The sequence below is a fragment of the Crocodylus siamensis genome, chromosome 1 (assembly GCF_052110815.1).
Source record: "Crocodylus siamensis isolate JL-2025a chromosome 1, ASM5211081v1, whole genome shotgun sequence".
Classification (NCBI taxonomy): Eukaryota; Metazoa; Chordata; order Crocodylia; family Crocodylidae; genus Crocodylus; species Crocodylus siamensis.
In genome coordinates, this window is record NC_143395.1 from 413836485 (window position 1) to 413853598 (window position 17114).

General features: G+C 49.8%; 1 protein-coding gene across 4 annotated transcripts in view; it reads right to left on the reverse strand.

The window, feature by feature from the left end:
• Positions 1 to 8431: 8431 nt before the first annotated feature.
• TSKU (tsukushi, small leucine rich proteoglycan) overlaps positions 8432 to 17114 on the reverse strand; it is a 28729-nt gene continuing 20046 nt past the window's right edge. For all 4 annotated transcript variants that reach the window (XM_090030731.1, XM_090030735.1, XM_090030732.1 and 1 more), the window contains one exon: positions 8432 to 12599. In XM_090030731.1, coding sequence (XP_089886857.1) covers positions 11533 to 12591 — 1059 coding nt within the window. In that variant the 5' untranslated portion in view covers positions 12592 to 12599 and the 3' untranslated portion in view covers positions 8432 to 11532. The remainder of the gene's footprint in view (positions 12600 to 17114) is intronic.

Consider the following 17114-nt stretch of genomic DNA (forward strand, 5'->3'; position numbering starts at 1 on the left):
CAGCAGTTTTCAACAGTTGATCTTTGGGGAAAAAAAGGTGTGCATTATACGTGAGAAGATTTAATAATTAAACATGACTCCTCTACTACTTTGGAGTGAGATCAGGGCTATCTGTTAGCCCAAATTAGCCAAGTATCTACATTACAAAGCCATTAGCCTTCCCCCTAAGCGGTCTGGCACCTCAAGAGCCTGAGACAGCTCTAGTTCAACCAAGGTGTGGAAGCTGCAGTTGCGAGCACAGAAAGCATCTCCACTCATCACCCACGTGGTATCTTTCTGGGTCAATGTGTAGCCCTGTTTTACATTAAATTGCTTTCTCCAATCAAGGAGCTGCTGCTTCTTCTCAAGCCCTCGCAATACTCTTTGCTGCCCCTTTGCACATGGTGTAGCTCACTTGGGACGCTCATCGCAGAAGAACCGGCATCCTAAAAGGCGTGCCATTGACTGGTTCCCAACTGGGATCGCAGATACTAGAACCACTACTTCTGCATTGCATTGCTTGGGTTGCCAACACCAGAGCACAGTCAATGGAGGTAGTGCCATATCTACAGAGATTGAGCAGTGCAGAGTGCTCACATGGTGGATGCCAGCCCATTTTCCAGCCCATCGGCACCTTCATCTGCTCACTCATCCTGCCTGCAGGTGCTGGAGTTGTTGCTTACAATGGCCCATTTCATTTCCTTAAGACATTGGCTCACAACCGTTTTATAGTTTCATAGTTTCTAGGGTCGGAAGGGACCTGAGCAGATCATCTAGTCCGACCCTCCGCCATGGCAGGAAAGAGTACTGGGGTCAAATGACCCCAGCAAGGTGTTCATCTAACTTCCTCTTAAACACCCCCGGGGTAGGAGCCTGCACCACTTCTCTTGGAAGTTGGTTCCAGACCCTAGCCGCCCTGACCGTGAAGTCGCGCCTCCTGGTATCTAACCTAAACCTACCCTCTGCCAGCTTGTCACCGTTATTCCTGGTCACTCCTGGTAGTGCTTGGGGGAACAGGGACTCCCCCAATGCCTGCTGATCCCCCCTGACTAGTTTATAACTGGCCACTAGATCCCCCCTCAGCCTTCTCTTTTGGAGGCTGAACAGGTTCGGGTCCCACAGCCTGTCCTCATAGGGCCTGCCCTGCTGTCCCCTGATCATGTGAGTGGCCTCCTCTGGACCCTCTCCATGCTGTCCACATCCCTCCTGAAGTGCGGCGCCCAGAACTGGACGCAGTACTCCAGCTGCGGCCTGACCAGTGCCGCATAGAGGGGAAGGATCACCTCCTTGGACCTGCTCGAGATGCATCTGTGGATGCGTGACAAGGTGCGGTTGGCCTTCCTTACTGCCTCCCCACACTGCTGGCCCATGTTCATCTTTATTTTAGACTCAAGGTCCCCTTTGGAAAGTGCCAGCTCTTAAATTTCACTTGTTTATGGACTATGGAAAAAATTGCTAGAGTAATTCTTCTGTTGCGAAGAACTCAGCAAGACCAAAACAGGCCAGAATGGCTTTGACATGCTGGATTCCTATTTTAAATGTCTGGGGTTGTCTTGTGACTCATCTGTAGGTGCTTTCTCACCTAATAGTGCTAATATTGTGCAGAAGCCCATGGCACCCTGTGGCAGGACACCCTCTAGGGCTGCCGTGACCTCCCCTAGCGCCCCTACCTACCATGCCAAATCGGGTCTCGAATGCACCCTCTATCTCACCCACCACGTCTTGCTGGTAAATATCTTTAATGGGAGGCTGCCTTCCTGCCCTCCTTGGCACCGTGCCTTGCTGTACTGGGGCTCTGTCCAGTTGCCCGCCTGAGCCCACGGGTGCCCCTTTGCTTCTCTTATGCTCCCCACCCCCAACAGGGACCTGTGCCTCACGCTCCCCACGCTCAGGGCTCAGGCAGCCTTGGCCTTATCTGGCCCCAGACCCCTTTCCTGGGTCTTATGCCCCCCTGGGGCTTCTTGCCCAGGCCCACACTGGGCTCCTCCCAATAATCACCCACACTGGGGCCGGGACACCCCAAAACGCAACGCTCTCTCCAGCGCTAGGAACTCCCCACCACTGCTGGGGAGCTCCTATGAGGCCTCCTCCACCCCTACACCCTTGCCCGGTCCTCCGGTCTTACATCACAACCAAAACAGAAACGCAAAGCCCCTCAGCTATAACATAAATCCTTGGCCAACCTGGCTGTCCTTCGTCCATATCCTTGTCAGGGTTCCCTCCACCCCGTATCATCCTGCCAACATTGCTCAAGCCATCCAGCTTCCTTACTGCGCCCACCCTGCTTGCTCCTGCTCCTTAGGCTGCCAGAGAGGAACTGCCTCTGGCCTCAGCCTTCTCTGTTTATATAGGCCAGGCCCTGCCCCCTTCTGGTCAGCTGACCCAACCGGTTGCCTTAGCAACCCACACCTGTGATGCCCTGGTGAGTGGCAGCTGACCCAATTACTGCTACCAGTAGCAGGCACCCTAGTGCCCCGCTACACACCCTTACAAGATCTCATGGCACCCTATGGAGCCATAGCACCCTGGTTAAAAATCCCTGCTACAAGCAAATGCCGCAGCACGTGCGCTATTCTGCTAGCATTTCTTGTGTGTGCATGATACGACTCAGTGCTTTCGGGGGAGCCGCGTTCTTTTTGCACCACAGCCGACATTCAGGATGGCCTTGGTATACGGCATAGTCACCACCAAGTCTGTCCTAGGTGGCCCTGGATTTGCTACCATATGGGCAACTAATGAAAACAGTGGCACGTTCACATAAGGCCTTTCATCTCTAAGGATCTCAGAGCACTTTAAACAAACTATGTAAAGAATCACTTCCCCTGCCACAGCCTGGGTGAAACACAACAGCTGTTTAACAGCAAACAGCAGCTCTGCAGAGCAGGGCAGGGATGGGCAAGAAATACAGAATAAGTCTGGCTGGAGTTGAGCCAGCAGGATGAATGGATGTAGACTGGATGCAGCTGGCCTGACAAATCAGGAGTACCCCCCCGTGCAATCCCTACTGTGGGATTTGAATGGTGCATCAGGGAATTGTAAGGGGTTGAACTTCGGGAAACATAGGAGTGGAAAGGACGTCCAGTCCCATGCTATCATGAGTACTATGTCCCAGCCTTCAGGGCTTCCGCTGGTCAGCTAGAGAGACCAGGAAGAAGTTGCCAATATGGAGAGCCCTTTAAAGCACCTGACTGAAGGGTCTCGCTCCTATGTTCAGGGAGTCAAACTGATCACTAAGTGTGGGGCAGGTAGGAGTTTCCCTCTAGGTCAGACTGGCAAGGACTGCTGGGAGGGTTGCCTTTCTTGGCTGTATGAAGCATGGTGCTGTTAAGATCATCTGAGCATATGCAACTTAAATTCCCTGCCTTTGCAGCAGACACGGCATTTGTGGTGACCTTGCCTCTCCTGCGCTGTACCTGTGGCCCATTGTAAGTGGTTTTTAATAGGACAGTTCTGGCTAGGGTATGTGAAAGGGTCTGGAAGGGACCCTGTAGTCACATGATGTCCTATAAACACAGGGGCCTGCCCTCGGTCAGGCCCAAAGCCCACAGAAACCTTCAGAGACCCTTCAGTGCTCCTTCACCAGTCAGATACCAACCAGGCGACTGACAACTGATAATTGATAATTGTTTTCTGGAAGGGAATTCAAACCCTCACCTCCTTCACTAACAGAGGAGTCGGAGCTCGTGGACTGGCAGTCCTGGAGGAGGGGGAGGTTGCAGGGAGTCCCTGGGATATAAGTGTGAGGCAGATAGTAGCAGGTGGGAAGAGGCTGGGCAGTGCCATCAGCAGCAGTTCAGGCTGCAGGGCACTTGCTGGGCTGCACGAGGACTCGGGAGACCTGTAGTCTAGGCCTAGCTCTGCTACTGATGTAATGCATGCCCTCTGGCAAGTCACTTAGCTCTTATCTCCAATCCCACCCTCTGCACCTTGGATAGGAAGGCAGGGCCTGGGCATAGGCACAACACCAAACGATCACGTACCGAGGTGTAGGCAGTCTGACTGGTGATTTACACACCCCATCAGCCAAAGGTCCCTGGGGTAGCCAGGGGTCAAAGCCAGAAGGTCAGAGTCTGAGATGGGGCCAAACACCTTGGCAGAGCAAGGTCAGGCAGATACCTGTGAGAGCCGCGTTCCAGTCTTCCCAGATGTGAAGCAGAGGTTGAAGTTGAAGCAGGGTCAGCAAGAGGGGTCAGATCAAGCAGGGTGTGGAAGCAAGGAAACCACAGGATGGTCCAAGGGCACCAGGAGCCCCTTCCCTCCTTCTTGTCCTGCAGGCCGAGTCTTGCTGAAACCGCGAAGAGTCAAGAGACTTCAACTCTTCCCAGAAGCCAGACCTCGGAGCAGCTCTGAACCTTCCTATGTTCCCTATAGACAGGATTTACTTCTGGTGTCTGTCTCTGCCATGCAGCTTCCTTTTGGCTGGGGAGCCTGTTTGGACAGTAATGTCCCAGAGCAACTCACTCTTCTCCCAGGGAGAAGATGCAGCAGAGGTTTCCAGTGTGGGACATTTGTGGAACAAATACGCTGGAACTGAATGGGCATCTCAGTCTGAAAGCACGTACCACTGCTACAGATCATCCTCGCTGTCGGACACATGCAGCAGAGCACAAGCCTGCACACTTACAGCTGACGGTCAGGGAAAGAAATGCCTCCCTTTGCCTGGGGCAAAGAGACAGCCCTTAAAATAAGAGAGAGTGGCTGCCCTGGTTTGAACGGAGCTATGCCTCGCCTTGGAGCCAACATAGAGGCTAGCCCGGCCCTAGAAGTGATGGCGACTCGGGTTGGGAGAAATGACACCTCCAGCATTTGGGTTGCAACTGCTTCTGCTGAACAACTACTCATCCAGTGATCATGGCCATGGCATCTGGCCTGAGGTTTTCCTGTTGTTCTCCAAGGATTGTAGCCACCTTGCTCCATGCAAGTCTGTGCCCGTGACCCATGTCCACAGGCGAAAGTGGCATGGAAAGCAACTAAAATGCCGGCGTACCCATAGCCTGTGAGGCACCTGTTATTGGAAAAGCCTTCTCTATTGTATCCGTACCATGCCTCGGTAGAGCAGAAGGTCCTCAGGGAAGGGACCTGGTCTGTACCAGCCTGCAAAACATGGTATTAGAAGCACAGGAAGTTTGAGGCAGAATTGATCATTGCTTCTTTGAGGTTTCATAAACTGAAGTCATCCTATGCCCTTAAGTGCATCTGTGCCATGGTTAAAGCACTGTGTGAAATTAGTGGTGGAAGTCTAGTAACAGATGTCTAATCAGAGGTGAGCAGTGTCCTTTCTGCTGAGCAGCCTGACCCCTGACCTATCCATTGCCAGCTGCATAGGATGCTTTGATTCACATCCGATTCAGTGTTGTGCAGCGTATTCACAGCCAGATGGCCACAGCCGTACCCCCAAAATAACACCCCACTAGCACAGTTCAGTTGGAGCTGAATTAGGTGGTGCTGCGGCCACCGGCGAGGACAGCAGACTAGGAGAAGGGGTCCAGGGGTAGGTCTAATAAAAGACAGAGGTGCCTACAAGTTATGCGTTGCAACTCCTAACTTTTAATGCAATCCAGGACCCCGAGTTGGGGCAGGGCTGCCCTGTGAAGGACCTGGAGAGAGGCAGATACGGACTCAGATATGCTGTATATGGCACTGCCCAAAGTTGTGCAGCAAAGCACGGAGCTGCCTAGAGCTCATACCTCCAGGATGGACATGAGAAGAGCAAAAATCCCACCCAGCCTGCCTAGACTGTAGGAAGGAAAAAGCCCAAGGAAAAGCATGGATGGGGACTACTGGACTGTCAACTCGATGGAGTTACAGATGCGACATGGCCCGTGAAAAAAAAAGCCAGTGTTTTTGTGGGCTAAAGAATCAGGTATAATAGGTTCATCTTAAGGGTGGGGTGACTGCTTCTGAGATGTACCATATTCCTATTTGAGCGATTTGTGAGTAGAAGGCAGCTTTCAAAGCTGAAGGTATCAGAGAGAAGAGCAGCAAAAGATGTATCTGGGGAGAAGGATGAGATAATCGTCCAATTGCCGTGATGGGACCAGTAATGAGACAAGGAAAAGGTAGGTTCACCAGCAGGAAAAATGAAGCGTGATATGATTTCCACATTTCATAGATTTCATAGACATTAGGGCTGGAAGGGACCTCAGGAGATCATCGAGTCCAGCCCCCTGCCCGAGGGGCAGGAAGTCAGCTGGGGTCATAGGATCCCAGCAAGATAAGCATCCAATTTCCTCTTGAAGGTGTTCAATGTAGGCGCTTGAACTACCTCCGCTGGCAGACTGTTCCAGACCTCGGGGGCTCGGACAGTAAAGAAATTCTTCCTTATGTCCAGCCTGAAACGGTCTTGCAGGACTTTGTGACCGTTCGACCTCGTCATCCCTTGGGGCGCTCTGGTGAACACACGTTCCCCCAGATCCTGGTGGTCACCCCTGATAAACTTGTAGGTGGCCATCAGATCACCCCTGAGCCTGCGCTTTTCCAGGCTAAAGAGCCCCATGGCTCTCAGCCTGTCATCGTAAGATCTGTTTTCCTGACCTCTGATCATGCGCGTGGCTCTCCTCTGGACTCTCTCAAGCTTCTCCACATCCTTTTTGAATTGTGGAGCCCAAAACTGGACGCAGTACTCCAGCTGCGGCCTCACCAAGGCCGAGTACAAGGGGAGAATGACGTCCCGGGATTTGCTCGAGAAGCATCTATGGATGCACGCCAGCGTTTTGGTCGCTTTACTAGCCGCAGCATTGCATTGCAGGCTCATGTTCATCTTGTGGTCAATGATGACCCCCAAGTCTCTTTCTTCCGTAGTGCTAACCAATGTAGCACTGCCAAGCCTATAAGGGTGCTGCAGGTTTTTCCTCCCAAGGTGGAGAACCTTGCATTTTTCGGTGTTAAACACCATGAGGTTCTCATCTGCCCATTTGCTGAGCCTGTCCAGGTCAGCCTGGATCACCCGCCTATCTTCTGGCGTGGATGTTTTGCCCCAAAGTTTGGTGTCATCGGCGAACTTGGCCAGTCCACTCCTGACTCCAATGTCCACATCGTTAATGAAGATGTTGAACAGTAGGAGGAATCCCTGTCACTCGAGTCGTGCAAAGAAACTAGATCGGACAGCGTGCACTTTACTGATATTTCAATGGCTGTTCAGCTTCGCAAGATAAAGATCAGGGCTGGTTCTTGAAAGCTGCCTCGAGCACGGAGGATTTGTGCGTATTGCTTTTGTAACCTTGGTTTTAGTACTGCATAATTGCCAAGTGCTTAAATTAAACACGACCGGGCTTCTCATTTGGCAGGGGCAAAGCACTTTAAAAACAAAACAAAGCAGGATGTTTTTGTCATTCATGTTTTTCTGAATGACACCGAGCAGCACGTACCTTGGTTTAGCTTACCTCTTTGATGGCAATGCACTTAGGGGAAACTGAGGCATATGAAGGCTGGGGCTTTGTCTATCTGTACTAAAGCCAGGCTGTGACACCCTCCCTGCAACACCTGCTCACATATACACATCTCTTTGCTGGAAGCATTTTGCCTTCATGCCAGACTGTGTTTAGATGGCACTCACTTGCAGCAAAGCTGAGTGATGTTTCAGGGCAGAGGTGCTCAACATTTTTGCCCAGTGGACCGCATGGACAGTGCCTGGTCCCTCTGTGGGCTGGATCCAGCTGGTGGTCCTGATCGAGCACCTGGGGTGGGTATGGCAGGGCCCCATTTGGCCAAGCAGAGTGGGTGGGTGGGGGGCAGCCCTGAACCAGGTGCAGGGGAGGGGGGTGTAGCCTGCCTTGATCTACCCACATGGGGGGTGTGACCCAGCCCCAACACAGATACATGGAGGAAAGGAGGCACGGCCCAGCTCTGACCCACCATGCGGGGCTTGGGCCCCTGTCACCAAATTTCCTGACCCTGCGGGCGGGATATCATGGCTCTGCAGTCTGGGTTTGGTCAGCAGGCCAGGGGTTGAGCACCCTTGTCTCAGGCTGTCATTTTAGTGTTGCTGTGGACATAGGTCACGGGCACAGACAATCCTAGTGACTCCAGGATCTGGACTGTGCTTGTTACTCCACCGTCCTTCCCCACTATGACCATCTCTCACTAGCAGGCCTGACCCCAAACTTGCCGAAGAGACTCCAACAGACTCTGGAGCAGACCTTGGCGCGGGAAAACGCACTCCGAATACCCCGTGGCTTTTTCTCTTGCATGTCCAAAAGCCAAAGCTTTCCTTCCAGTGCCATCACATCGAAACAAAGCATTTCATCCTCCCTTCCAGCCAGACCGCTAAGTGACGTAGTGGGGCAGACGCTGCCGTGAGCAGATAGGTGCCATCTCATCGACTTTGGCACCACTGGAGACGGCACAAGCAAACGCTGGTTTAAAACCCCACCTGGGGTGCAGAGAGGTTCCTCAGACATCATTAGCAACCAAGCATTTGGCCGCATCAGAAGAGAAAACCAGGAGAGGCAGCTTCATTCTTCTCTGGATCACTTTATTATATTGTGAAATAATCGTAAAGCATTACAATGCTGCAGAGATTCTTACAAAGAAAGAAAAAAAAAAAAGACACAGAGAAGGTCTTTGCCAGCCCTTGCTGAGACTCACTTAACTAGCAGCTAGCATGAGATTACAAGAGCTCATCTTGCAGTCTTCAATTGGATTGTCACATTGGGCATTACAGATTTACCACAGTGGTACAAGGGCCCGACCTCCTGTCGCCCTTTATTATTCCCCTAACATTCCACCTAAGTACACAATTATAAACTTAAGCAATTAAAAAAAAATTAAATTTTCTGCCAGCAGAAAAATTATCTTAAAAAGGCAAGCTCCATTAGAAAGACAGGACAACTCAGTACAACTCTTTGTCCATCCTTTCCCCTCCTGAAGGCTTGTAGATTGGCATCCTCTGCCTGAGACAATGTTGTTGCCTTTTTAAGAAAATCTACAGGTTTCTCATGACCCTGAAGGCCAGCTGAGCAATGAAAAGGCTCAGCAAACACGGAAAAATCAACCAGAAATGGTTGTCATTCGATACGAGAGGGGACCGAGCCATTTCGAACGAGCAAAACTCTTGCTGGGAAATATTTGGAAAGCCAATGCTGGATCCAGAGCTGAGATAAAACTACAGCTGTGAATCGGCCCCTCTTAGACAACAGCTGGCTTGGATTTGCTCAATTGTCTACCATTCCCACAGAGAATGGGTTGGAGGCAGCTGTAATTTCTGGCAGTAAAATACTCCGGAGGATGAAAGCAGGAAGATGTTGCTCTTCCTGGGATCCATGATGCGGGTTTCCATTGCAAAGCACCTTTGATTTGTCATCCTTCTTCTGCTCGGCAGATCAGAATATATTCAGCGGTTACGGATATAACCAGGTGTATCCTGACCTTCTCCATATGACCTTCCCTCCTGCCCCAACTTCCAGGGGACGCTACGTTTGTCCCGATTCCCTGGAGACTCTGCCCCTGCACTTCCTATCACCCCATATTGTGGGCTGCCATTCTCAGTGCCGGCGTATGAGACGAGCCTGATTTCATCCCTCTTCCACCTGCTCAAGTCTGGGATAACTCTGACGCCACTAAACCTTGGCGCCGTCTACACATCGGTCAACTGAACCAATAGGGTGATGATGCAAACAGCCAGGCGGATGTACCCATTTGGGTTTAAATAGTGGCTTAGAGCAGTTTAGTTTCACCCTTCCTAACAGACGTAAACTAAACTAAACTAAAAAAAAGGGTTTAAACAAAATGACCAGACACACCAACTTAAGCTGGTTAAAAAGGCAGCTTGGATCAGTACAGAGAAACCACAAAGGAAAAGGTTGCTTAAGGAAAGGGAGTTATATTAACCACAGGGGTAGCTTTCCCTTACCATGGTATAACACTGTGCTCACTAGCAGCTAATGCATGGTAAACCTTGCCCTTTTCTCCTCCAGGTAGTCTGGACACACTTTGGTTACATGGCTGCAATTACTCCTACAAGACCATAGCCTAATACAGCCGAGAGCTGACACTGCCTTGCATGGTTTCTCTTCCTCCCCTCCCCTACCTAGGGACAGTGGACCAAATTCAGGTAGGGGGGAAGGAGACACCTCCACCGATGGGGTTGTCACAGCCAGGCGGACTGCGTCACTCCCTCCCTTTGGGGACTGATACCAAATTCCCCACTGAGCTCAATGGAACAGGAGCTTTCCTCATTTTTTTTTTTTTTTTGCCAGTGGCCTTGCCCCACGTCCTCCACGTTGTTCCCCCCCTTCCTGTTTCAGCCAGTGCTACCCACTTCCCTAAACTGTTTTTTGTCCCTGCTCTGTGGTTTCTCTCTATCGCCATGCTCATCAGGCAGGGAACCGAGGGAAGAGGGATGTGGTTATGTGCTTTTGCAAGCTCTACAGGCAAGGGCTTAAACAGATTCATTAGCTGCCAAGGTGGGGAAGGAACAATCAGCACAAAGCAGCAAGTGTTGCACTGCCTGGGCTGCTGGAGAGCCGGCACATGTCACCCCAGGCACTGGGGCTGGAGCCTCTCTCCTCCCTTCCCATGCTGCATTTGCTAGGCAGATATTTTCTAGCATGAAACTGCCTTCACAAGGCCCAGCTGTGCTGCACAAGTTCTCCCCAGGCAGGGGAAGGCAGAGGAGGAACAAAAATTTCTTGGCTCAGTCCTTTGGGTTCCTGTCTCTGATTGATAAGGTAGTTAAGATTCCTCGAAAAAGGTTTCAAATCTAGTTTACATGCTCCCTCTGTTTCACAGCTCATGCTCCTTTGCCCCTATGGGAGCTGAGCTCCCAGACCATTTGCTCTTTATTGGAGGCAGACCCACCCTGCTATATACAGAGGACAGTGAGAGGCAGGAGCCTGCAAGAATAGCAAGAGCGGCGTAGACACAGGGCTATATCTGAACAGTTTGTCTCCAGGAAGATCAAGGACACATCTGCATCCCGACAGCTTCTCAGTGGAGGCTCCAATGCAATCAGAAAGACAGAGGGGAAAATATGGTCCCCAGTTACCCAGTGTTCATTGCACTTCTATGCAAACAGCATTTAAAAACATTAGCAGCACCCTTTGCTCACATGTGTCCCAAAAGGTTTCTTCAGACCGAAAGTGCATGACAAATGAGCAAGGCTCTGCTAACGAAGGCAACATCTGGAAGGCACTTCTTGAGGAATAAAAGGAAAGGAGATGAAACATGGATTTGCAAGTAAATGAATGCAGAGTTCACGTGTTTTTGATGTGCACCAGAGAGGGCTGCGAGTACAATTGGTCCGAATGCATTTGTTCCCTCTATTAAAAGTCCAGAATAGCGACATTGCTTGGTCCCCTTTCACAGTAAAATGCTATTCTTGAACTCCTGAGCTGGAGGCATGATGCTAAAATGGCTTGAGGGAATCAAGAGGTTGCACATGACTGTGGAAGAAAATGGTGGCCAGTAATACAGAGTTTATAAAACACACACGCAATCAAGTATTGGCATATACAAATATATAAATTATTGACAATTTTACAAAAGGCACACTGCAGCCCATTTCTGTCCGGGCAGCCGTATAATCCCCTCCACTCCCACCCGCTCCAACTGTCATCACAAAACATAGGGTGCTGCCGCTACAGACCCATTGCTGTTGTGACAACTGAGGACCTCTTTTTTGGTGTGCCCCATTTGTCGGTGGTACTGCCCTTCTTTAATCGTCTTAAAACACTGCACGTTCTTTCCCAAGGTGATGCTTTTGATGGACGGTAAGTATTTTAGCACAGTCTTTGGCAAAGATGGTACACCTGTACTGGAGAGGTTGAGTTCTTGCAGGGAGTTTAAACCAAAGACAACTTCAGCACTCAGCGACTTAAGACTGGGATTGCCGGATAAGTCAAGTACCTGGAGGGCTGGCAATTCTTTGAAGCTGTAGGGAGAGAGTTCTCTGAAGTCAGGAAGACTGCTGAGAGACAAATGGATTAAATCCTTCAGCCCCACCAAGGCACCTTTCTCGATCTTGGCCAATGGGTTCCCATCCAGGTTTAAGTATCGGAGAGGAATCCCTTGAAGATTTGGCACGGTAGTTAGTTTGTTTCCAGAAAGATTTAAGCTCTGGATGTTGGGAATGTTTCTGTTGCGATGTCTCGCAACTCTGCGTATCACGTTGTTGGATAGATCCACGTTCATGGGTTTCCCCTGACCTTTGGAAGCAAAGACCTCCATTGTTATTTCCAAGAGGCTGTTGCTGCTCAAATCTACGTCCCCCAATGGTGAACTGGAGAAGCACTCTTCTGGAAGGACTTCCAAAGAGTTATGACTCAGATCCAAAGACTCCAGATACCTGAGCCTGGAGAAAGTAGTGGAAGAGATCTTGGCAATTTTATTATAGCTAAGGTCAAGGCTAACCAATGTTGTGTAACCCGGGCCACTAAGCATTGATTCGTTGATGGTTTCCAGTTTGTTGGAAGACAGGTCCAGGTAGGAGGTATCTAATGGGATTGGCACGGGAACAATGTGCGACCCTATTCCACTGCAGTCTACCTTGGTCAGGCTGAAGCTGTCAAAGAGCCCAAAACTCTCCACCTCACAGTGGCACCCTGGATAGCAGGTCTTGGTCGTACCAATGCAAGGAAGGAGGAGCAGCAAGTTGAACCAGGCTGATAGAGGCATTTTCAAATCTGTAGGACAAAGAAAAAAATTAAAGTTGTGCATGAACCCAAGGAAACAGTGCGAGACCAACTTCAAATGTTCCCAGGGCTGGTAACGAGTTTGGACTGCATGGTCACAGTAATTTGTAATATGCTTGCAAAAGACCAGGGCATGCTTCTAAATCTCATTATTCCTAACATGCTCTGCCATGGATATACTGCAGACATCCAGAGTGCATTAGTGGTTAGGTATCTATCCTATATATTGGGATAGACGACACAGTCTATCCTTGATGCACTGAATTATTATTATTTAAAAATAATATTGACCAGTATCTCTTAATACACAACTTTTCTTTTAAAAAGTCCCAGTCTCGCCATTCTACAGCAGATAATAACCCTCAGTTTTGACAACAGGGCCCTCTAAACCAGGGATCGGCAACGTTTTTGGCAGCACGCTGAAATGACACAACTTGCTCCAAAGTTGGCGGGCCTTCCAAACTGGTTGCTGCTTTTCCTCGCTGTCACTTCTCCCTATCACCAAAGCTGCCCGCTGCCCATATCTAGGTCTCATGGGCCAGGTGAAATCACTGGGTGTGCTGGATCCAGCTTGCGGGCTGTAGGCTGCTGATCCCTGAATTCGGCCAATTAAGTAAACGGAGTAATTAAGCACCTGGTTTGCAGTTTTTCTGTTACTGCTATGTTCAATGGGAAATGAAGAGAGAAGCAGGCACAACCACACAGGGGACACAGCAATACCCCGTTACGACAGTGACCTCCCTTGGTGCTATACTGAAGTTGTTTAAAGGTACCAAACCTACCAGAAGGTACCAAGCCTAAGACACTGTGGACTAGATTCATTATGACTCAGAGGTCATGAGGCCTGAACAGCTGAAGGGGTTCAGGGAAGAAATCCATTCACAGGAAGGGCAAGTCAGGTTGCTACTCCCAAACCTCCCATGGTGCTCAGCTGGGAAAGGAAGACACTTCAACTCCAGCCAGGAGCTCCACGGGGAGGAGAAGGCGGTGAATCCCTCACCCTTTGTTTTGGCCGACCTATGCCCTACACACTGCAAGGGCAGGTTGGCAGAACTGATGAACCCAGCCTGGAGCACCAGCCTCAAGCACATGTTTCTGGATAGTCCCTCCATAGCTTGGTAATCTCGACCTGACTAAAAGACCACCACAGGAGGAGGGCAGACCACCACTTCCATTTGCACAGGTCAGTGGGGAGTCATCAGTGAATTATGCAAAACAAATGACTGGGTCAGAGAGAAGTGGGGCTGGAAGGGACCTCCAGAGGTCATCCAATCCAACTGAAGCAGGATCATCCCTATCCAAACCATCCCATACAACCATAATCTAAACCCTACATATGGCTACTCTCAACCATGAAGCAACATAAGACGGGGGAAAGCCTCTACCTTCTTTCTTCTCCTTCCTCTCTTCCACACATCCTATTTTCAACCTCTGACCTTGCCATCTTCCCGGGTCAGGAGAGAACGGAGCCAAGCTGCTGATTCCTGCTTTACGGCCCTTGCTAGATCTTTTCATGGCTGTGTTTTAATGGCTCCAGCACAGAATTGTAGGCAACTACAACGCCATTTCCAGATAAAAAGCTTTAACTCACATGCCTCCGAGCAGGCTGGTATCCTACAGGCCTGCACCAGTCACGTTCGAGCAGTGAGAAATGCTCGTTATTCCTACTGCTTTTCCACTTCGCTAACTAGCACCACGAGCTCTCTCGTTATCCCTTCCAACAAGGGGTTTGGGAGCTCTGCGGCAGAGATGCCCCTGGAGAACAAACCCATCCATCTGCGCTGCTGCTCTTCTACTCCTTTCCGCCCCATTAACCTGTCCCTCCTCCCCCACCCACAGATTAAAATATCAGGTATTAACTGATAGTCAAAATTGTGGTTTGGAGCGTTAGCAGAATTTGCAGCCATTACCAGGTTATTACCTGATGGGTCACAACGTGAACGCTTCTGCTGTGGCCTAGAGTGATCGAGACAAACTGAAGACGTGGGGCACCCACTGTCCAACCGCCCCGCAGCACACAAGTGACTCAAGTCATGCAGGAGCTTCCTCACTAGCACCCAACCTTTTTGATGCCACATCCAAAGAGAGACAGCTACAGATGTGCAACGAGAGGCTGAGGAAAGTACCTGACAGCGAAAAAATGGACGCTCCAGTGGCCAAATCTTTACCACCAGCGGGTGACAAACCATGGCAAAGGGGTGATGTCTCAACCGCCTACGTGCTGGAGTTGGATGCTCCAAGGAATTAAAGAAGTGGGGCTGTACCACCCACAACTGTGGCACAGGGCCTCAGACTATGCAACGCTGCAATGCCCGCTGCTTGAAGGCACATGTACAATGAAAGACTGCACAAAATACAACAAGTGAGCACAAGCATGTGAAACAAACTGGTCAAATGTGGTGTAAAGACAGAGGACGATGACTGATAGCATCTCTCCTCCTCTTCCCACTGTTTCAGTCCTCTTGGTCTCCAACCACATGCTATTATCACCTCTTCCCCTACCCTTTAACAACAGGCAATTAAACACCCTGGAGGTGTCATCGTTGCCACTTTTGTCCTTTGAGCCCCTCTGCAAGTCTCTTCCGCAGCTCAGAAACCTTTTGCCAGCCACTTCCTAGAAGTTTGCACTGACTTCACAGTTTGCACAGTTCCCTTTTCCCCCCCATAGAGCAAATAGTGGCTCCTGGCTAATTCACACCAAGGACCTGGAGATCCCTTGCGAATTACTCACCAATATGCAAAACACAAAAAGACAGGAAAGCACATCATTACAAATGCCCTGATCATATATACTTATGTGTATTATGGTAATTCCCAGGCACGGTTCTTTGGGTAGATGTGATATCTTTTATTAGACCAACTGAGTACCTTCTGGAGTTGGCTGAAGTCTCTTATTTTTTTAATCTGCCATACTCAGTTTGTTGCTCTCAGTCCTTTGGCTTGTGAGCTTCATCGTTTCCCAGCATGGGCCAGATGACATTCAACAGAAGTCAGACCAGATGATCTAACACGCCATCTCTTCATTTTTTCATAGACTCTAAGGCCGAAGGGGAAGTGGTTCACCCAAGGTCACACTGCAGAGCAGTGTCAGAGCCAGCCACTGAACATTCAAGTTCTGGCTCTGCAAAGACCTTTTTTCCAATTACTCAGTTGGTCTAATAAAAGATGTCACATCTATGTGATGAACCTGGCCACCTTATGTCCTTAGACCAACATGGCTACAACCAAAAACCCCGCAACATGGTCATTCCCAGGAGTTTCAGGCAGCAGCCAGGACGCTATTGTGCTCAGCACAATATGAAAACAGTACACAAACCCCGCAGCCTGGTCCTATACAGTTTGCAATTTAAGTGGTCTAAGAAAGTGCAGTCTGTTCCGACAGGCAATCAGGACTCATAGTAGAGATGATATCTTTTATTAGACCCACAAGATTTTTGCAAAAAAAATGTCTTTACTTGCAAACTTTTGGCCATGAACCCCCTTCATCAGGCAGTCTGCTCCAACAGAAATCCAGGACATTTGAGGAATATGAGATCTTGGGGCACAGAGCTACTAAAGATTTGCTGAGAGATAATGCGGGGGGGGGGAAGAGGGGAAAGGGGGGCAGACTGCCATTTTCAGCTAGGAACGAGCAGCAAATTGGACTTTCTGTATGACCTCAAGACAAAATGAGCAATTTCCTCCTCTGGTCTCATGTTATGCATTACGGTAGCTCTTGCCAGGTACATTCCAGTTTCAGCCACTCATACATTTAGCAGGAGCTCATACATTTAGGAGAACGGGACTGTTCCCTGGGCCGAGACATGCGTGGATGGAAGTACTACAACTCTGTACTACTGAAAGCCACCTGCTGCAGGAAGGAGGCTCTTGAAGTGTTAAACCCTGCCTACGAGACCTCCAGACATTGCACTCATTTACATACTCAAGACCTCTCTCACAGCTCAGCCCACCAGCTGTTCTGGCTTTATTCTTCAAGCGAGGAAAGCCGGCTAACTGCTACATTTCCTATTCTGTTCTTCCGAAGACTCATTCAACTGCCACCGATGTGGAAAGCGAGCTGGGGCAACCTCCTTGATCCATGCGCCCAATGCAGTTTTTAAGCCATATGGGTGAAATCCTAGATCTGCTGAAATCCCTGACAAAACTAGTCTTCTCTGCAACCTCAGAGGACAGGACTAGGAGCAATAAATAGTCTCAAGATGCATCTGGGGAAATTAAGGTTGGCGATTAGGAGGGACTTTCTGACTCTGAGGGTGGTCAAGCCCTGGGACAGGCGGTCTAGAGAAGTTGTCAGGCATCCAGGTTGTCGCTGTATTGGTCTAGAGGCAAAACAAATCAAAACTCATGAAAGAGGTGATATCTTTTGACTTTTAGAGAAGTTATGTAAGCTGCATCCCTGGAAGTTTTCAAGAGGAGGTGGGACAAACACTTGGCTGGGATAGTTTAGTCATGACAGGAAGATCCTACCTGGACCATATGACCAACTGAGGACCCCTACTTTCCCAT